General features: G+C 33.2%; 2 protein-coding genes and 1 long non-coding RNA gene across 6 annotated transcripts in view; 2 read left to right on the forward strand and 1 right to left on the reverse strand.

Moving 5' to 3' along the window:
* The window catches only part of LOC100187292 (alcohol dehydrogenase-like), a 6,214-nt gene extending 4,594 nt beyond the window's left edge, over positions 1 to 1,620 (forward strand). Inside the window, exons 6-8 of the mRNA XM_009862624.3 lie at positions 126 to 311; positions 735 to 884; positions 1,203 to 1,620. Of these exons, the coding sequence (XP_009860926.1) occupies positions 126 to 311; positions 735 to 884; positions 1,203 to 1,325 (459 nt within the window). The 3' untranslated portion in view covers positions 1,326 to 1,620. The remainder of the gene's footprint in view (positions 1 to 125; positions 312 to 734; positions 885 to 1,202) is intronic.
* A 2,260-nt stretch (positions 1,621 to 3,880) lies between these two features.
* On the forward strand, positions 3,881 to 4,770 carry LOC113474887. Its single transcript, XR_003396592.1, has 2 exons — positions 3,881 to 3,974; positions 4,437 to 4,770. It is a non-coding gene; the product is annotated as an uncharacterized LOC113474887 (long non-coding RNA).
* Positions 4,771 to 4,972: 202 nt separating this feature from the next.
* LOC100180191 lies at positions 4,973 to 21,877 on the reverse strand. Of its 4 annotated transcripts, none has more exons than XM_018814962.2 (23): positions 21,595 to 21,875; positions 21,177 to 21,339; positions 20,517 to 20,704; positions 19,052 to 19,185; positions 18,476 to 18,547; positions 17,736 to 17,846; positions 17,000 to 17,222; positions 16,653 to 16,720; positions 16,076 to 16,134; positions 15,656 to 15,747; positions 15,171 to 15,274; positions 14,684 to 14,787; positions 14,149 to 14,235; positions 13,301 to 13,369; positions 11,317 to 11,459; positions 10,502 to 10,681; positions 9,993 to 10,085; positions 9,084 to 9,234; positions 8,278 to 8,410; positions 7,497 to 7,607; positions 6,776 to 6,883; positions 6,247 to 6,310; positions 4,973 to 5,695 (listed from the first exon to the last, which is right to left on the reverse strand). In XM_018814962.2, the coding sequence occupies exons 1-23, from the start codon at positions 21,620 to 21,622 to the stop codon at positions 5,583 to 5,585; spliced, it is 2,598 nt and encodes an 865-aa protein (XP_018670507.1). In that variant the 5' UTR covers positions 21,623 to 21,875; the 3' UTR covers positions 4,973 to 5,582. The 4 variants fall into 4 exon arrangements, with proteins under 4 accessions (XP_018670507.1, XP_009860928.2, XP_026693576.1 ...); XM_009862626.3 differs by having other exon boundaries at positions 4,973 to 5,668; positions 21,595 to 21,874; XM_026837775.1 differs by lacking the exon at positions 7,497 to 7,607 and having other exon boundaries at positions 21,595 to 21,877.
* Between the last annotated feature and the right edge of the window lie 1,066 nt (positions 21,878 to 22,943).

Genomic DNA, 22,943 nt, shown 5'->3' on the forward strand with positions numbered 1-22,943 from the left:
AAAATCGTTGTCAGTTGTTAAAACACCGTTAGGAAATATGGGATAACGTGTGCTAACGGTATCCATTCAAACACACAATACTATAACACCGTAGGTTTCTACAACGACGTTTTTAACCTTTTTAGGAGGAAAAACTGAAAGTGGCAAAAGATAGAGGATGTCACGATACTGTCTTTTGGGATCGTTCTCTAAGTGCTGCGGATTTACACAAGGCTACAATAAGCAAAGGGAATAAAGGCGGCTTCGATGCCATCATGGATTTCGTGAACAGTCAAGTTACTGCGGAAAGGGCGTTCAGGTGCTTGAAACCGGTATGTTAATTTCCGCGTACAATTCCACACTCGTGACAGTGTGTTTGATGTGTTATGCTATATACACGTCACTGTGCAAATACTAATCGAGATTTGGAAAGCACAGACCGGCGTTTGGAAAGCTTTACGTGAAATATTTTATGTTTGCTTAATGGCGTTACTTTTACTATACGCCAGAACATACAGATCGCAAAATATCAATTAATTTATATAGTGGGGTTGGGGAATACGGGACACATTTAGCACATTATATTCAAATATCCTGATCATGTTTTAAACAATTAACAACGGCCTATGGGAGATATAAGGATATGGTTTTAGATTTTTCAAATGTTGTTTGTTTACTGCCAAATGGGACGATAAAAGAGAATGAAGAGGTGTCCCATCTTACCCCGCCCTACTGTATATCCACGTGCATTGTAGTATGGCCTGCATGTGATGGTCGGTTTATTTGGAGGAGCTGCAACATTTCCTTTACCAATGTTGACACTTGGTGCAAGACAAATAAAAGGAGTTTACGTGGGATCTCTGCAACAGTTTAACGAGTTAATCGACCTGGTATCTAAGAATAAGGTATATTAACATATATATATAGCACGAAAAATGAATAAATATTCACCCATAAAGTTACGTACGTCGTAACTTATAAGTGGGAACAGGGTGTTTAAAATAAACCACTCGTATTCCTATGACTTCCCTGCTCCGCCACGCGAGGGTGGATACTTAACATTCATTCATTCGCTTTGTTAAACATTTTTAATTATTTTGACCAAATTTTAAGTATTATTGTGACATTCGTAAAAGTAACATTTTCAAACTTGGAGTTTGGACATTTAGGCATTCGATGACATTTAATCGCATGAATATAATTATTTTGTTGTTGACGTATAGTTGGACCCACCACCTCTCAACTACTTTAAGTTGAACGACGTTACAAAGGCATTCACTCTGTTGAAAGAAGGCAAGATAAATGGACGTGGGCTGATCAAGCACGATGATAAAGCATCTTTGTAAAACAACATAATGTGCATGGAGCTGTATATGATTGAATGTAAATCGCAACTTAACCAATAATATAATACATTTATTTGAATCTTCGATTACCGTAGCAAAGATTTGGGAATAGTTTAAACAAAGAGACAGGATATATATAGCGACAAAACAACAGTTGTTAAAACACACTTACAGCTAAAAACATATTTACATTTAGTAGGAAGAAATAAGCGTGATCGCCACACCTAGCAGACAAAGGAGTCATTTATTTATAATTACTATCAAGTTAAACTTCTAATAGAAACAAAAGTGTGCGTAAGACAAAACCCGTACGATGAAGGGAATTGACTTTAAAGAGGATTGACCCAAAGAATGGGTCATGGTGGTAAAACAGAAATTTAACAACTTTCAAGACGTTGTTACTGTAATTATAATCTTGTTACAGTAGTTATAGCGTGCTTGCCTGATCCAAAACGGCAAGGCCCAAAGGTTACGAATTCAAGGCTTGTCGCTGTTACCACTGTAATAGTATATGTGTCCTTGTGCAAGACACTTACATAACCACAATTGCTCCAACCTATTTATACGTAGGTCTATTAATGGTTGTCTCATTTTCGGCTTTATATTAAAAAAGAACAAAAATTCCGTCTCAAAAAAGTAACAACACGGTGTGAACGCAACAGAAAACGCACGTGTTATAACAACTGTCGTTGCCCTGTCACGCAGAGGACAGTTTATCTTCATTTATAGACGAAGAAGAAAGTTAACAGCGTCCGAAATATCCGATTATTAAATGCCTACGACTATAGGTATTTACGAGCGGTATGTAGTGACGCAATACCCTTACTATACAGCTTGCAAAATATTATTATATAGTATGAAATTACGTTTATGGAAATTTTGCTCACAAGACTTTCGTTTACGGCTATCATAATCAGCATGCAAATCGAAAGCGTGTTGTTTGCATTACATCTTATCCTAAAATACCGAAGGCTAGCTAAATATATAACATGCACGGTTTGTTACGCAAACAAAACCTTTGTTCGAACAAGATGTTATAAGCACAAATAGAACATAAATATAGAAAGTTGGGGTAAGATGGTTCATGCTTTCAAAATCTTATTTCGTTCCATTTGATAGTAGAGAAAGATTAGTTACTAAACTATATAACGTATATATCCTTCTCTAAAAGTTGGTTGATAATTGTTAGAAACAAAATTTGCGATATTGTATGTCCTCACGTTATCCAACTTACCACACAGTAACATACATTGCTTATCGAGTTTACAGAACGCACAGCCACGGGAGCTGAATATTTTTTAAGAGCTATAAGCCAGTTAACCATACCACAATGGTATAACGTGGTTTCTTTTCTGATACGTACTTTACGTCATCGTTTTGTTTGTTCGTATCAAACATGGATACTTGAGTTTTACGTTCCTTGTGACAACACGGCAACTACTCGTTTTCGTTGCATGTTTCAAATTGGCAAACACGTTGAAAATAAACCTCCGGAATTAAAATAGAACACTTTCGGATCAAACTAATATACGTCTCCGTACGTATTATTCTATAAGATTGGGGAAATTAAACGTGACCAAATTAGACGAATGTCGTGACGACCTGTAGTGTGTAAAAATAGATTCGTTTTGTCTACAACAAACGTAAAAAAGCCTTCTTATAAATAAGCTGTATGTGGTGGAGGTATTCATTATACCTTTTCACGAATATTGTGTATTTAAATCACTAAACATGTTAGCCAGGTTTACTGTCGTTTATTTTATTTTGCTGGTTTCTGTGCCAAGCGGTTTCTCGCGGAAAAAATCCGGCAATAAATGCAACCGCAATCCGCAATACAATACAAGCAACTTGTGCAATATTTCAACTTTCTTAGATTTAAAACTCCGAACTTTTGGTAACGAAGGAGACTCGAAGCGGGTACGTCATGCGATGCTAAATCTTGTAAAAAACGAAAATTATGCGTTTTTACTTTCACAGATGATCAAGTCATCAGCGAACAAAGCACTTCGTAAAATGTGGGTGAAGTCGTCTGCATTATGCATAACATCGGGAGAAACTTTAGTAGTGAACATGTACAGGCTTGATAAAATGGTTCAGGCAGTTTTTAAGCAAATGGCAAAGGTAAGAACTAAAAGTATAAATTTGATAGACTTCATGGGAGATATAAAGTAACTGTTTTGATTGGTGTATTGTACAGAGTAAAACGGGAAGCTTTTCGTGTGGCTTACGGCGGAGCAAAAACAGAGTTCGGATTTTAAAACAACAAGTAGGTGTTAAGATATACATTCTGCTTTTGTACTTTACCATTTGCTTAAAAGCTTAGTTATGGTATAGGTTCGGGTAGAATAAACTATGTTTACATACATTTTTTTTTATTTAAGAGGAAACAACAAATGTTTCAGAATTATATAACCGTGTACCTTTATCACGACCCTAAATTAAAGAGAGCCGAAAAACCACGTTTGAAAATCTGCGTTATATACGATGTCTATCTTACCCGACACTGTGCCACAATTATTTTAATTTTACGCTGTACAGAAAAGTAATACGGAGATGGTCATCTCGAGCCAGAAATTACAAGATTTCCAGATCCTGATTCGTACCATTCAAATGCATTTGCTGTCAGCTAAACGGTTTTCATCAACTGAAGTAAGTATAATGCCGTCAAAATATTTTCAAATCTTTGTAAAGTACTGAGGCGTAAGATGGTACTTTAATATGGAACAATGGGGGAAGATGGGACACCTTTTACTCAATTTTCTCGTCCCATTTGTTAGTAAACAAAGAACATTCAAAGAATTATAGAACCGTGTCTTCACAACTTCCATAGACCGTTGTTATTTGTTTAAAACAAGATCAGGATAATTAGATATTTTGTGCTAAAGGTGTTCCGTCTTCCCCTACCCTATTATACATCGCGTATTTCTTAAACGTGTTATAACAATTAACAACGCTCGTTTCGTGAGGGTACGGTCATATAAATAAGGAATGTATTAATTTTTACTAATAAATAGGAATATCAACGAGAATGAAATAATAAACCATTAACTATTCTTGCCCTGCCACGCAAGGTAAAATGTTACAATAATATATTCATCCATTTTTTTATAGAACGTAGCTGCTTTGATAAAAAGGGCAGGGACGAAAAAACGATTCTTAAGATATCCTCGTAAGAAACAACGACGGTCCCGCAAAATGTGGGTGAACAAAAGAAATTGGAAACTTTTCGGTTGCGCTGTGTTTAATCAAATAGAGAAATTGAGATGCAAGATTTCTTCTTTGTGTTTGTAATTAAAAAGTCGTTAACTGCTGCTGCCTTAGAAAATGTTTTTTTTCGGCTGTATTTTTTTATTTAAAGAAAGACCGTTTTGTATTTTATATAGAAGTAAATTAATATATGACCTAGTAATTGAGAAGACATTGTACTGTACCGTTAACTGCTGCTGCCTTTGAAAATGTTTTTATCGCTGTATTTTTATCTAAATAAAGACCGTTTTGTATTTTTTTTATGAAAGTAAATTAATAGAAGCACCGCAGCACGCTTGGAATAGTCAGAATTAGTGCAGTTATTCGTTTAGAAAGAAAAAAAGACAGCGGCGGACATAAATAGGGGACAAATGGGGCGATCGGCTAGCCAAAAAAAAATATTTTTTTTTGTAATTTGTTTGTATTTAACTTATCAACATTTATTAGATTAAACACAAAGCTACGATGATTAGTTCTTTGTTTTAGAAAGCTTAGTCATTTCTCATTATATTATACAACGTCAATCAAGTTGGAAGTTGTAGTTGTTTTAGACTGAAAAAGGGATGTTTTACTAAAAAAAATCGTGTCCGTTTTGGGCGTTTCAGGTTCTTCTTACATTTGTTTATAGTTGCATCACCTTGTACCATCCTCTATGGTAAAATAAAATCTTCCAGATGCCTACAACGCAAAATAAACAGTTTTTACATCTGTGGCAGCGATAAGGTTAAATACACTTTGTCCCACCCTCCTCTAATGAAATCAAATTTTCGGTTCCTGTTCGTAAACCCTTTTTTAAAATAAAGAAATAGATTAATTAGGCTGTACAAATTCAGAATATTAGTTCCTTAAAAGAAATATCAAAGGTTTTGCATCATTGCCGAAGGTTTTGCACATTGTTTTGACCAAGCATCTCAAGGTTTTCTATCTTCTCTCAAACAACAAAGTGTGTTATCAAGCATAAAGCTTGGTGGTGATTTCAAATCCACGGCTCATTTATGTGTGAACATTGAGTTACGCCTTTAAAGCCAACCCCATTGAAAGTGCTTCATTGCTGGTGATGTAACTTCGTTCGTCATCTGGCGCATCGACCACAGCATCTGAACCAGAGTACATACGATTCACAACTGTTGGCAGAAATGTTTTGTAGCATCGATAAGATTGTTATGTAGTAGGGTGGGGAAAGATGGGACACCTTTTCTGTCTATTTTCTTGTCCCGTTTGTTAGTAAATGTATAAAACAAATTATAAAACCGTATCCTCACGACTCTCATAGACCATTGTTAATTGTTGAAAATCAGGTTACTTGGATATTATGTGCTAAAGGTGCCCCGTCTTCTCTCAGCCTACTACGATACATTTAATAAACATATTTTAGGTTAGTGGACCAACTCTGGCCTAAATCCCTGTGTATTAAACCTCATATTGGCACGAATGAATAAATGAATCTAACTTACTTTATCCTGGCATGGCCGGAAAATGACAGTACTTATAACAAGGGTGTTCATACACCTGTGCCAGCTTACAAGATGCCATGTATGTTACTTTGTTAGTGATTAGTCACTTTTTCCATTTTTTATGTATGGCTGATAATTTGGACAAACCATTTGGGCACATTTACTTATATAAGCAATTCAATTCACACATAGTATTTAAAATAACAAGGGTTATAGTTTACCTTCTGTGTAAATGTAGTCACCGTTGCATTCTGTGCTTTCTAGGTTTGTGCTGTTTATCTTTGGCTGTATAGAAAAAAAAACAATATTTAGTATGGCTGTACGAAAAAAAAGTTTAAAAAATAAAAAATAAAAAAAATGATTGTGTTTTCTACAGACACTTTTCTTTAATTTTAAAATAATTTGTTTAAGTTAAATATTTGCAACGTGTTTTGACAACTGTTGTTTTGCTGTTAATTTCAATTGTTTGCTATGAATAGAATGTTAATAAAATTTAAATATTGTTATTGTAAAAGAATGTAAAGTAGTGTGGGAAGACTGAACAACTTTAGCACATAATATCCAAATATCCTGATCAGGTTTTAAACAATTACCAACGGTCTATGGAAGTTGTAAAGATACGGTTTAATAATTCTTTTAATGTTCTTTGTTTACTACCAAATGGGAAAGGGAAAAGAGAATAAAAAAGTGTCCCATCCCCCCCCCCCCTCTAGTTTATATTTATATGTGTCTGTTATTATCGTAACTTACGTCATTTACGCTCACATAATCAAATACATCATCTTCGATATAAATGGCTTCGTTTTCATCCGGAATATTGAACGATGCTGAATCTGCTGTAGCCTTTGCCGAATCATTCTGTGCGATATAATAACTCGATAATTTGTTTATAGCACTTAATTTATAATACAGATATGTGCCTGGCTTAAAGAATCAATATTTTTATTTATCTTTCCCTGGCAGGGCTAGGGTGGTCATTATAACACAGTGTTCTGTTTGATACAAAAACCATGCCAGCTACAGTTCACCAATGTGTAAATTAAAACTTTGTGGGTGATTATATATATTCAGATATTTGGTTTATTTCTGTATGGCTGATATATTCCACAAGACGACAACCCATATCGGAGCAGTGAGTCAAAGAAACTGCCATTAGGTGTCATGACACGGGCAACAGAGGCAATGTCATGCCTTGAACCCAAATCCTTTGTTAAGATACAAGCGGCTTAACCACTGTTATACAGTGTATTTAATGCGATGTAATTTAGTTTTTACCTCTACAGTTTGAGATATGCTCAACTACAATTTGTAAAGGAAAGGTTCCATGCCATGGTATGTTGTGGTACCTAATTTTTTAGGCTATAGTTGTCACATTATACACTGATGTGCTTTACACCGATTTGGCATTAGGTAATCTACCACTTTTGTCTTGCAATTAGAGGTAAAATTTTATACCAAATTTTTGACGTACCTCATTGTTTAAATGCGTTTTCTGAATGTGTATCATATGTTTAGCTTCCATAAGATCACACGTTTCACCTCTTTCAGGAGCTAGTGCTTGTATTAGTTGCGAGTTAACAGCCTGAAAAAGCATTTCTTAGTTTACCGATTTCGAATTAAACTTGCCATTTATGTTTAATAGGTTGGGTATGAATGAATGAATGAATGTAACGTACTTTATCCTCGCGTGGCCGGAAAACGACAGTCGTTATAACACGGATGTTCATACACCTCGTTCCAGCTTACGAGTTACCTTGTAGGTTACTTTGTGGGTGATTATTTTTTGGGATTTTTTTTTTATGTATTGCTGATAATTTGGACAACCCATTAGTGGCCACTGGGTTGGAGCAATTGTCGTTAAGTGTCTTGCCCAAGTACACATACGCCCACAATGGTAGCAGCGTCGAGCATTGAACCCATTACCTCTGGGTGACAGGCAGGCACACTAACCACTATGCCACCGCGCCATGTTTCTATTCTCTTTTATCTCTCCATTTGGTTTGGGTAGTACACAAAGAATATTTACAGAGTATATAACCATATCCTCAAGACTTCGAATAAGGGTTGTTAAGAACCGTAAGAATACAATTAGAAATGAAGGAATAAAATGTGGTAACGGTATCCTCCTTACCTTACAGTACTTTATATTTTCCTTAAAACACTGATAAAAAGAAAGCGGAAAATGAAAATCGAGTTATTCTATTTTTTTACACAAAAATGGTGAGAGAAAAAAATAACAACTTCTCACTTACCATGTCAATAAAAATTTGAGGAGCAGAAACAGAAGGCCAAACTATGGCTTTAATTCTTGTCCATTGCCATTTCAGCACGGTTAGAAAAACTACAATAACCAGCACAAGACACACAGCGGTAATTATCAAGTTTCTGTAATTTAATTTATCCATGGTTAGTTGGGCTCTTGCAACCGAAGGATACCAGGTTCAAAGCTCGACACTGGTAGCTTCAGTTCCAAAATATTTTGAATAATATTGTATTTGCATTGTTTTTATTGTAGTAGCCTATTACAAACAATTGTATAAAATTTTGTCTTAAGAAAATTAGGCTACCAACCTTTGCTTTTATATTGAACTAATATTTGAGTTGTACTCGTTTTTTTAAACAGTGATTAAAAACTTAACATATTGTGACGATTAACTCATTTACATAATCTTATAATATCTTTCCTGTTCTGTTACTACAGACTCCTTTTCTGTTCTCGCATTTTTTTGTTCCAGTTTCTCGCCTAATTATTAGTTCTGTGTTTTCGGTGCTGCGCGTGTTAACGCATTGCTTGTATTATTCTCGTGTGCTGTAGTTTACCCTTTAGTGTTTCAGTTCTACTCCTTGTGCAGCAGTTAGTTATGTAGCTTTACCGTTTATTGTTTTAATTTTACTCCTATTATGTTATGCTGTCTAAATGTGTCTTTTACTTATATTATTGTGTATTTAATGATGACGGGATTCTATTTGATTAAGGTTTGATATCAATAAGGTTGCTAATTAAATAAAGAATTGTTACAATATGATACTACAATAAAAACCACTCAACTCTACTTACAATTGTTCAGTCGGTAGGATAGTGAGTTGTGCAGAACATGGACCTTCCCCTGCATCATTCACAGCTGATATACGAACATAATATGCAACGGATGAGTTTAAGTCTTTAAGTTTCAAAGACATAATTTGTGGAATTGAAAATTTCTTTATGTCTGAAATAAAAGTGGGTGTTTATGTTTTTGATGACATTGTGGATGCGTATGTCATCAGATAAGACACCTGAATAAATGTAACTTACTTTATCCTCGCGTGGCCGGAAAATAACAGTCGTTATAACACGAGTGTTCTGTTTCATACACCTTGGCCAGTCTACGAGTTACCATGTATGAAATTTTTTAAGGGAGATTTTTTATTTTTCATGTATGGCTGATAATTTGGACAACCCATTAGTGACACATGGGTTTGAGCAATTGCTGTTAAGTGTCTTGCCCAAGAACACATACGCCTACAATGGTAACAGCGATAAGCCTTGAACCCATTACCTCTGGGTTAGAGGCAGGCACGCTAACCACTTTGTCACGGTGCCGGTCCTAACTAAATATCCTACAATGCTACAAAGTCAACACATAGTCACTAATGGGCTGTCCCAATTGTCAGTTAAATAGCAAAACATCTATAAGAACGCATGTGTTACCCTTTTAACAAAGATGCTTATCAGATTTACCCCCAATATGTAATATGGAGCTCATTTATTAAAAAGCCAAAACAACTAATTACATCAGTTATATTTAATTCGACGGATGTGCTTGCTTTTTAGCAACTAGTTGTTCAATGTCTGGTAAAGGGGTAAATTTACCCCAGTTTAAGAAACGCTGGTCTAAGTTGTCACGCTATGTAGGAATAAATAAGTGATGACAATAAAGTCGGTCAATTTAACAAAACCAACCACAAAGAAGCTACAATTTGTTACCTTCCGCACTTAAATAATTTCTATCTTTGGTTGAGTTGTTGGCAATACTTGTAACATGAAATGTGGACATTTTGATTGGACTTGAGCAATAAGCTGTGAAAAAACACCCAATTTGTAGCGGCTTAATAAATAACATAGCAAGACTACAATACATTAAAAGTGTTATGATCTATTCTGAAGTAAAAGCCTAGATTCTAGGTCTTATGGCTTTCCTACAATATCTCCTAATAAAAGATGGGTCACATTTGACACATAATTTGTAAACACATTTTGTAAAAAATAGTAGGTTGGGGAAAGACGGGACACAGTTAGCACATAGTATTCCAGTATTCTAAACGTGTTTTGAACAATTAACAAAAGTCTATGGGAGTCGTGAGGATACAGTTTTATAATTCTTTAGGCGTTCTTTGTGTACTATCAAATGGGACGCAAAAATAAAATGAAAGAGTGTCCAATCTTTCCCAACCCTACTATATATAAAACACATGTTCTGTAATGCATGATCCTACCAGAACAAGTCATTGACATTTTGTTTGCTGGATCCCCACAAGTCATAGCATCAAACAAGTAAACATGGTAAGCTGTGATTGGTCCGTTTGAATCAACCAATGAGACGCCACGCCAAGAAACAAACAATTCAGTTGACGAATCAAATTTATGATGCAGCATATCTGGCGCACTAGATGGAGCTGTGGAGCAAAACAAATGAAAATTAATCTGAGTCTAAAAGAAGAATGTAACTGAATCACATTTTAACCTTTAGTTAAAATGCTCTGATTTTACATTCTAAATTTGAATCCTGTTTTGCATTTTTTTGTAAAATATTATTTAGTTATTAAAGAAATAATATTTTACAACAAAAAAACTATTTTACAAAAAAAAACAAAAAAAAAAAAAACAACAAAAAATACAACATTTTTACAACAAAAAATATTTTACAAAAAAAAAAAGAATTATTATTTTACAACAAAAAAAGAACGACTGATTGGATCTCAAAATGTAGAGTGGGATACATTTAGATGTAATGAATTACAGCACGTATTTTTAAAAATGGTGGAAAAAGACAATTTAAAAGCTGTTGCGTTTTAAAAATGTCATGTCAACCCAACTTTTAAAACAATCTTGACATTAAAAATTTTAGAACTTTACTTTTAAGACAAAATAGCTTTTACTCTGTTGTTAAGTGTCTATACAAACAAGCACAGCCAAAGTGCATTGCATTCACCACAATGGTCAATAAAGTTTTCTTTGTTTGACAACTATAATAGATATTATCCAGTGATTGCAAATTCAGTTAGTTATTGATACATTTCAATCCCTATACCTTTGGTTTTAAAATACACAGCTCCGTTTATCATTTGAGTATTTCCTTGAATTCCATCAAAACGAAGGCTTACACCAACTTTGTACAACGTTGGCGACAACACTGAGTGAGAAAACCTGCATTTCAAGTTTGGTATTTTCCTTCTGGAAAGTTAAATGTTTGTAAATGGTAAGAAAATATTTTTCTTTGGTAAGGAGGACAGTATACCTGTGTGAAAAAGTAGGCTATATAGTAGGGTGGGGAAAGATGGGACAGTTTTTCATTGTATTTTCGCGTTTCTTGTCTCATTTGGTAGTTAACAAAAAACATTTAAAGAATTAGAAAAACACATTCCCACCACTTTCATAGAATGTTGTTATTAGGTTTAAAACACGATCAGGATATTAGAATATTATGTGCTAAAGTTGTCCCACCTTACCCCACAGTACTATATTGAAAGTCAAAACTGTAAAAGGTTAAATATAAATTCGAAACTTTTTTAAAAAAGCATTTTAAACTAAAGCTGTTTTGATGCAATCAAGACGTATACTAACCCAGCGGTGGGCATTTTACCACTGACCCAAAAATTAGCAAAAAATTAGCAGTGACTTACGACATAGCTAACTTTATTAAAGGAATTAGCAATTGAAAAAAGTGTCTTGTCTTAATGCTTATGCGAACAATGATAGCAATGATAAGCCTTAACCTGAAATACCTTGGTTAAAGACAGCATTAGGCACAATTAACATTATTTAAACTGTGGTCATAGTAAGCAACCCAGATCATAGTAAGCAACCCAAAGCAAATTAAATCATGGCCCAGAAGTGAAAAAGTTCTCCACTAAGCATATATGACAAAGATTAAATTCATTGATAATAATACTACACTCACTCCCTAACTTAGCATCAGCTGCGATGCAAACCAGGTCTAGACTTAACACGTGCGGAAATTTAGAAAACAGCTGGCCAAGAAAAACATCATAATATAGAAAGATAGCTGGGTATTATCAGGAAAACAAAAAACCACATCCTTTCTAAGGGGTACGGAAGCACCAAGTGTATTTTTACAGCTGTTATTTTATATTTTGCTTAAAAAGAACTTATCAGTGCATGAAGATGTTGTGATATTCAGAATCTAATCCTTATGTTATGAGTTAATATTGGTTTTTGTATTGCATGACCAGAAAACGACAGTCATTATAACATGAATGTTCTAATTTATACACCTTAAGCCAGCTTACAAGTTACCAAGCATGTTACTTTGAAAGTGATTTTTTTTTGGAATTTTTTATGATTTGTTTATGGTTGACAATTTAGACAACCCATTAGTGACCACTGAGTTGAAACCATTGCCGTTAAGTGTTATGCCCAAGGACACATACGCCCACAATGGTGGCAGCAACGAGCTCTGAACCCATTACCTCTGGGTTAGAGACAACCAACTAAGCCATGACACCGAAGATATTTAAACAATATTAATAATTTAAATAATATTTCACATTAAATTAGAACTAAACTCAACACTAAAGGTGGCTGTACACAGTATCCAGCGTGCGAAGTCGTATGCAAACCCGTGTCCAATTATGCATGCGCCAGCGAAATCCGGACAAAACAGACAAAACGAAGGAATTCTGGATACTGTATACAACCACCTTAAAGGGTATACAGTTACATTTACCATTAATATAAATCTCCTACAATTTAAAAAAAAAATTGGAAAGTAGGAAGAAGCACAACAGGCTAACCAGATTTATGGTGGGAAATTATAAGAGTAATAAAAATAAATTTTATTAGGAGGTTTCCTATAATAGACAATGACGCATACATGAGAATTTTTATGACTTTGTAACGTAACCCTTTCAGCTTTCGTAAGGTATGGGCCAGGCTTAAGAACTAAAATGCTAAAATACTGAATACAAAACGTTGCTTGAAAATAGTCCAGTCATTAAACAAAGGCAACTCTTGTCAATTCCACAGACATCATATAAGAATAACTGTAAGTTTACCTGGTAATAATGCAGGTGGAGAATCCAATTTGATTTTCTAAATTACGAGCCGTAATTGTGGAGTTTTCTCTAAAAAAAAAATAGCGTAGCGCAGCACATATAAATTACAGCTGTTTCAAAAAGGTAAAGTAAAAATTGCCAATTAACCTCTTACTTTGTAGTTTATATGTAAAGTATTACTTGTAATTGCAATCGATAGTAAATAGAACTCCCCGGATGTAAATTTACATGTAGCATATACAACATACATGTTAAGTCGATATGTGGCATGTATAGCAGTGCATTGTCCCGACCACAAACAAGCGATATCATGCTCCCACAGTGCAGCATTGTCGGCCGTGTGCAAAAGGTATGCAGACTTTTATCACACTTTGCACTAACACCATAAACACACATTTCGTAGTAAGACAGAAACCCATGTGTTGAATATAGTAAAACTTAAACCAGTCATTTCTAGCTTTTTTAATGCTTATATTATACCATAAGTTTTACAATAACTTTCTTAGACTGCTACTTATAGTGATAAACAATGAATAAAATTATAATAAATATTGCAAATTTGAATAACAATATGTAAATGCATGCAAAAAAATAGGGATGCAAAGACAACACCTGAAGAATTTTTCAAAACTCCCTTTCCACTATACTTTGGAAACCATTAAATTTGATTTAATAGCCTTGACTACAAACAGTTGCTTAAATCTAAAAGGTAGCTGTGCATATTAAACTAAACTTTAATTTTTTTTTGAACTGGCAATTTGGAAAGAACATGTAAAATAAATTAAAGCACAATTTCTTACAAACAGTGATAGAACATAAATTAAATTGCAACATTTTGGTTTCCTCACCTTAAAACGATCATAGTTTCCATCTCTTTATTTTCACTCTTATTCAAACTGACCATCAAGTTGTTGTGTATATTTTCAGTTATAACGCTGTAAATAACGTATCAAATTATCATAATTTTGAAAAAAAACATTTGGTAACCGAATTTTCTGGATATTTATTATTTACAATAGAATTATAACTCCTACATAAAAACACTGACAAATCATTTTTCTGAAAACCTTTTTTATTTATATAAATAAGCACGCCATAAAATTTAAAACTAAAAACATTGAATTTATAAATGTACAAAATGTTTTTGAAGCTTTTAATTTTAATTACAGTTTTTAACCTATAATGTTTAACCATGTTTTGGCCTTTGTTTTGTACATAATAATATTTTTTACTTTTTTTTATTAACTAAATAATATTTTACAAAAAAAATGAAAAACATGATTGAATCTTTAAGTTTAAATGATCGTTTCGGACTGTTTTGAATAAATTATGAAATGTGATACAGTTACATTTTTCTATTTAAAGTGTGAACTTGTTTTTTACCTTGATTTCCTCTCAATATTAGCAAAATTTTGCAGGTTAAGAGTTGAACTGATGGCTTCATATTTCCAAAAAAAGACATTTACTTCAATATTTTTTAAAGCCTCCTGTAAGGTAAAACGTATCCTATATTTCCAGCAATTACAATTAATTATGTTTTTTTGATTGAAAAAAAATCTAGAAGACATAAAATTATGCAATGAAACTTTATAGAAGAATACGTATATATGTATATATAATTGCATTTGGTAAAAAATACAGTTTAGAGTTAGATAGAAGTCAAAAATGTTTTCTTCAAATCAAGTGCGCATGCAAACACTATTTAAAAAAAATTTGCCTAAATTTTTAATTAAAAAGGTAAAATGTTAAAAAAATGAGTAGAAACTATTAGCTCTGCATATTTATTTTTGAAAATCAATCAATTGAATTTGTAAAAAACGCACTTAGGGGGGGTTAGGGGTTTACAAGAAAGCCAAAAATAGTTTCATACCGTGAGCAAAATTGTTGAACTTTTTACTTGAAAGGAGAGAATAGCTGTTGAATTTTCGAAAGTTGAAATCTTCACATTTGGTTCAACTATTTTTATATCTGTATCTGAAGTAATACTTTGAAAGTTATATTGAATAAAGCAAAAGATTTATAAATAATACAAAAACCAATACTAGAATAAAAATTGTATGTATAGTAGGGTGGGGAGAGAAGGGACACCTTTAGTACATAATATCCAAATATCCTGAACGTGATTTAAACAATTAACAACGGTCCATGGGAGTTGTGAGGATGCGGTTTAATAAGTCTTTGATTTTTTTCTCTCATTTACTACCAAATTAGACAAGAAAATAGAGTGAAAAGATGTCCCATCTTCTCCCACCCTACTATATATATTTATTTACTGAAAAGAATTTAGACCAAGAAATACCAATTCTCTATTATTTTTCCAGTAACTCCTACAATACCAATGCTTTAAAAATCTACCTTGAACAGCCACTGTGCTTGGCTGGGAAACACCAATATGGTTGATAGATTGAGCAGAAAGTGAACAGGTTTGGTTTGAATGCCTTTCAATGCTGTTTAAAGAATAGATAAATTAACAGGAAAATAAAGAAAGTATTAAGTATACTATACATATAGAGTAGGGTGGGGGAAGATGGAACACCTTTTAACTCTATTCCCTTGACCCATTTAGTAGTAAACAAAGAACATTCAAAGAATTATAAAACTATATCTTCTTGACTTCCATAGACCGTTGTTAATTGTTTAAAACACGATCAGAATATTTGGATACTATGTGCTAAACGTGTCCCATCTTTCCCCGCCCTACTATATATAAATATATATATAAATAATATGTTTTGCCTAATAGTAGCAACAACAGACTAGAATATAGGATCTCACCTAAGACAGGTTCCAGATATTTTAATGCTGTCTGCTTTGTTGGATGTTAATTGAAATGGCTGCAAGAAAAGATCATTTTAAATACCTATGATCCATGAAACAAACAACTATTGTTTACTGAATAATCCGGTGCAGAAATTCTAGGAGTGGCCCGCCTACGTTGCCACTCCAGGTTTGGGGCCTATGTGTGTGCTTGTTTATATCTGTTATATAACCTGTTTTATAAAAATATATATATATATATATATAAAATATAATATAAAATATATATAAAATATAACAAAATATAAATTATATAATATATATATTTAATAAAAAAATAAAAATTTATATATATATGTGGAATTTATATAAAAGGTATGGAAGTTTAATAGAAAGCTCTGGATATTTAAAAAAGAATTAATCTGAAGCCGTAACATATTTTGGTTGGTCAAGCCATTATAATGTATTCAAACGTTAATTAACAATTTTCTCATTTTGTTCATAGTAATCTAACTTTAGTTATTGCCATCTCCACTGTGATAAATTCAAAGTTTAAGCTGCAAACATTTGGGGTTTATAAGGTTGAAATACATACCATTGACATAATTATGATCATTACTCTTTTGTTGGATGGCATGCTTTGAAAGACAGCAGTTTCCGCATCTAAACCAGAATATGAATTTTATATGTACATATAGTAGGTCATAGGTGACAACAGAGAACGGTCTGTTTTCATTCTTTTTTATTGTCCTATTTAGTAGTAAACAAAGGATATTAACTTAACTATATAACCGTATCATCACGACTGTAACAGGGCATTCGCAATTGTTACAAATGCAAAGGAAATATGGGATGAAATATGGGAAAATATATGGTAACATTACCCATCTTACCCCACAGTAAAATATTCTACTTTAAAAACAGGTAAAAAACTACACTTACCATCATGAAGCCAAAAGATGAATATTTCAGGACTTGGGGGAATGACTTGAAATGTCTTTACAGTTTTACTGTATGTGTATCCGCCATATAAAGGTTTGGGGACATCATATCCTACATCATATTGGGCCCAGTAACTCCAATGTGTGGCTTTTAGCCTTGCGCGCACAGCTACAGTTGTGTTAGGACAAGCATTGGTGATGTGGAATATATTACCCTGTAATTGCTGTGAATATTTAAGATAAATTTGTTAAAAGATATACATTTAAGTGGGGTAATAAAAAACAGAAAGTATAAACTTTTGAGTAATAAACTAAAAAAAGTATTTTTAGTCTGGAGGAACAGTATTTATCATACCTTGATGTCCAAAAAGATTGTAAGATTTCTATTATTACTTAAATTTTATTTGAAATTTTGTGCGTTTTTTATTCCCCAGGATTTGGGGTAAAAAAACATTAGTGGGGCAATAAAAAACAATGTTTTCAAAAGCCAAAAAATATATGTAGAGTAGGGTGTACTGTTTACTGTTTATACTTATTACATATTTACTCTATTTTTGCAAGTTATTTAAACTGTATTCCTGAAAGATACATTTTTTAAGAAAACGTATGGAAAACGCAAAATTTTTAAGAAAACATAAAACATTTTTTTAAAGATTATTTTTAAATATTAGTTTTTTAAGATATTTTTTTGAATTAAAAAAGCAAAAACTAAATAAAAACTGCAAGTAATAAGTTACCTGCTGCTTATATATTTTAGCATTTTCCCAATATTCTAAATCTTCACTCTCCTTTCTATGTGAAAAGGCAACCTCAGGATAAAGTTTCCATTCTTCCCAAAACGCAGAATCCTAAAAAAAAAATTTTTTTTTAAATTAAAAATATAAAATATTACATACAAAATTAATATAAGTGTATTTGGCATAGTACTTCTTAACTAGCCTATACAAAAAATTGTATGATTATTTTGTATGTTTAAAGTTTTTAAAATGATATGGTGTATAGATAATTACAGAATTAACAAAATATTGCAAGTAAAAAAAATTGTTTGGTCCTAAACATTATTCCCTAACCAATAAACCAAACTTTACCCATAAAGGTCCAACATATTGCCTAATTTGTAAAGTTATATGAACCTTTACTAATACCAATATAATTATTCAGGTAGGAATTATAAAAAATATTAATATGAAAGAAAATACCAAGGGGTATAAGTATAATAATGAAAAATAATCTAAATTATAAAAATATTCTAATGAAAATTATGAAAACAAAAACCCTTATAAAAAATAATCTAGAAAACAATTTGCAAAATTGAATTTGTTAAAAGCAAAAGTAATGATATAATTTTGTTTTACAGTGATTTTGAATTTGTAAGTCATTACATAACTTGGATACTGGATAGTAGAACTTACTAATGATATCAGGTCATCATGCATATATAACAACTTGCATAAAAAATTAAATCAGTTTATTTTACCGAAACATCTTTTTGTTGGTTTAAAAGATAGTTTGTTGCATCAATTGAAGTTTTTGTGTATTTCACTGCAACCTGTTACAAATAGTTTATAATCAATTAATAACTGCTATGAATGAATGAATGCAACTTACTTTATCTTTGCGTTGCGGAAAAACAACAATCATTATAACACAGGTGTTCATACACATTGTCAGTTTACAAGTTACCATGTATGTTACTTTGTGGGTGATTTTTTTAGGGGAATTTTTCATTATGTTTGAACAACCCATTAGTGACAACTGGGTTCAAGCAATTGTCGTAAGAGGTCTGGGTAAAAGACACATAGGCCCACAATGGTAGCAGTAACAAGCCCATTACCTCTGGGTTAGAGGCAGGCGCGCTAACCAACTGTGCTAAGCCGCCCGACATCGACAATATGTCTCGTATATCAGTTTAGCAATCCCTGTTTTAGCCTGTTTTGTGTTAATTTATTCATTTACTGTTCCACAGTAATAGAAACTTTGATTAGATACAAAGCCATAATCTTATTTCATTTAGTTCCTAACTATCACAAAACACAGTAATAAAACAACGCACCTCATAAGATAATTCTCGATAATATTTCTGTACATCATCTTCCGCAATATTGACTACAATGATCAAAACAACTTCAGTTTTATCATTTGTATATTTACTGTGTGCCAGCACTGCCAAGGGGGATCGAGGAATTGCTATTAAAAAAATTGTAAACCATGATAATCAACTGATATTGGTAATAAGTTTTAGGCATTTATAAATTTAAAACTAATTATAAATGATATAAATATAACTTTTTTGTTGTCTCGTGGCGTGTCAAGGACACTCATTATAACACGGTGTTCTATTTTACACAACTCATGCCTGCTTATGAGTCACATTTGCAGCTTTGTGCTATGTTTTATGGTTGAAGGTTTGGACTGTACTGAATTCAATTAACCCATAACCCCATAACGGACTACTGGGTTGGAGTGATTGAGTTAAAGCGTTTCGACAACACGGTCATGGTCCACAGGCCACAATGGTAACATTGTTAAACCTTAAACCCACAGCATTTAGGGTCGATGCGGGCACGCATAACAACTGTACCATTACAATGGTCCAAATAGACTAAAAATGAAAAAAAGTGAAACAACTATTTGATAACCAGACTAGTAAGCATAGCTTTCTCTTTAATTCATTCGCTGAGAATTTGAACGAATGAATGAATGTAACTGGCCGCAAAACAACAGTCGTTATAACACGATTGTTCATACACTGCGTGCCAGCTTACGAGTTGCCATGTATGTTATTTTGTAGGTGATTATTTTTGTTTTGAATGGGTAATAATTTGGACAACCCATTAGTGACCACTGGGTTGAAGCAATTGTCGTTAAGTGTCTCGCCCAAGCACACATACGCCCACAATTGTAGCAGTGACGAGCCTTGAACCCATTACCTCTGGGTCGCAGGCAGGCACGCTAACCACTTTGCCACTGCGCGGGGTTTTTGCTATCTGGAAAGTAACGAAACACAATGTCAGCAAATGTGTTGCCGCTATCGAATTTCATCATGTATGAAATTTATGAGCGCCCAATGTTTTTAGTATCTGATTTTTAATAAAAAGCCCACATTTCCCTAACTTTATTTATATTGAAATAATAAAAACTACTGGAACATTTATAAATAATTTTAAAATATATATATTTTTAATGTATATTCACATTTTGCAACACCGGAAATAACGAAACTAGTTTATTTTTACCGCAAACCATGTGTGTTTTCGATAATTTTGATTAGCGACGCTTTAGGAGTTTGTATGCGACTAAACAGAATCGTGTACTTGTCCGCCTTTGTCCTTGATGACGTCCTCAGTATCCGACTCGGCGCTCGTGCCGAACTCTACGTTGAAGGTCGGCTACCCCGAGTTTTTACAACTTCACACAGTTCATTCACATAGTTACATAAAAACTAAAGAATTCCAATATAGAATGATCACGGCTTTTATTCAATGCGCTACAAGCAAAATTTTGATTTTTTTACGTACCTCTTCCTATGTAATCAAGATCCGTTTTTGTTTTTCCGAATTCATTTGTGACATCTAAGGTTATTGTGAAAGGACAGGTAAATGGATGCAATTTGATTAGCTTGTGTAACTTTATCTCAGTGTCATTTATGTCGCACCATCTTTCCGAATGATGTGGGGAACAACCGAAGTAGGTACCATTGCCACAGCTGAAACGCAAAAGTATTGACCGTGTTATGTTCAAATGTAGTATTGTAGTGAGATATTTATCACAAGACGTATCAGGATAGATGAATTCGTTTTCCATATAACGTAACATAATCTCTATCTATATCTCTTTGAAAACGTTATTTAAACCATGTTATTTAAATGTATTTAAACCATGAAGACCATGTTATTTAAACGACATAAGTATTCATGTAGAAGAAAGCTACTGCACAAGCTATTTCGAAGTTAAATTTAACCCAGCAAGTTTTTGCATTTGAGATTAGGAGTTGGGGGTTAGGATTTAGAGGTTAAAACTTTCTTGAATTTTTCAATGGCGGATATGAGCTAATGTAAAATGTGCTTTCTATAAATATGTTTCCTACAAGTGTTCCCAGTGCGGAGTCATAGTGTTTGAGTCATGAAATCATGTGGTGTTTGAGTCAGAATGTTTTTAATGGCTTTGTACAGACTTACTTGATATCATTGTAAACAGGTTGAAAATAAATCTCGGATGTTGGCATTTTTTGTGTAAACATAGAAAATTCTTTCTGATGCTCCACTCTCGCATCCCATCGACAATGCAGAGAATCGAAATTTTCGCTCAGGCATTGAAAGTTGTTTGGTACGGGCGGTGGAACTGTGGGGTAAGATGGAACACCTTTAGCACATAATATCCAAATATCTTGATCATGTTTTAAACAATTAACCATGGTATTTGTGAGGATACGGTTTTATAATTCTTTGAATGTTCGTTGTTTGCTACCAATTGGGATGAGAAAATAGAAAGAAAGGATTTCCTATCTTCCCTTACCAATACTGGGCAATCTTTATTTTTATTTTAGATATCCTATCGTTTTTAATACTTTCCATATGAAACAGACTTCAAACTTACGTCCAACATTCAGCGGGACTTCAACCATTGTCGAGCACTCGTAGTTTGCTACAAAACCACACGGCAGCGGGCACGGGTGCTTAAAATTTCTCTACAAATGTAACAGAAAACATAACAGCGTAGGCTTACGAATGCACAACATGTTAATCGCTTCAATACTTAAGAAGCACTTTGTCAACTACCGGTAATACAATCAACAAAACCGATTAAGAAACAATCCTGTTTCATTGTTTTAGTGTATCTACATCGTGGTTTAAACAATTAACAACGGTCTACAGGAGCCGTAAGGATAATTTTTTGAATGTTTTTTTTGTTAACTACCAAATGGGTCGAGAAAATATAAATGAAAATGTGTCCTATCTCTCCCCACACCACTATATAAGTATTTACTGTAAAACTTCTAATACTTTAAACGTAGCAATTCTTAAACTATATGTTCGCCACCTTTATAGCTCTGTAATTCAAGTCGAAGCAATGCATTTCGGTAACTTCTTCATTCGCATTTAAAACGAACTTGCATGTGATCTAAAAAACGATATGATAATACAAATAAGTTGCAGTTCGAAAAGAAAATGCACAAACTTTATGCACTATATAGGAAGGGGTATGTTGGCACTCATACCGTAGGTATGTATCACAAATATTGTAAAACCCTAGTAGTGTGCAAAATAAAATTTTTAAGGCAATATTATTTCGTGTTGCTTACGTGTAATCGTACTAATAAATTCAATTTTTAATCAAAATTAGCACAGATTTTGAACTATAGGAGCTGGTGAGTAAATTGTTAAATAACTCCTCGTGTATTTTAACATATTTTCTTTGAATTGTTGTCAGTCTATAAAGGAATGATAGTGGTAATTCGTGGTATCACCCAAAAACCGTCACATGTATTTTGATCTTTAAAAGATTAGGCAGTATGAGATAAGATGGGTTCCATTAGAACAATATCCCTACCTAATCGTGTTTTCATTTCCTAATCAGTAAACATCGTAATGCTCATTACAAAAACTTTATACCAGGCTTATACTGTTGGTATTTGACGGCGCATGATTTTTAACAACTGACAACGCTCTTTTAAGAGTTGTAAAAAAAACGGTTTTATAATTCTGTATATAGTAGGGTGGGGGAAGATAGGACACAGTTTTATTTTATTTTCTTGTCTAATTTGGTAGCAAACAGAGAACACTTAGAGAAACATAAAACCGTATCCTTACAACTCCTAAAGACCGCTGTTAATTGTTTAAAACATGATCAGGGTATTTGGAGACTATGTGCTAAAGGTGTCTCATCTACCCCCTCACTCTACTATATATATATTTGGTTTACTACCAAACCAAATGAGACAAAAA

Source organism: Ciona intestinalis, unplaced genomic scaffold (assembly GCF_000224145.3).
Source record: "Ciona intestinalis unplaced genomic scaffold, KH HT000016.2, whole genome shotgun sequence".
NCBI classification, from domain to species: domain Eukaryota; kingdom Metazoa; phylum Chordata; class Ascidiacea; order Phlebobranchia; family Cionidae; genus Ciona; species Ciona intestinalis.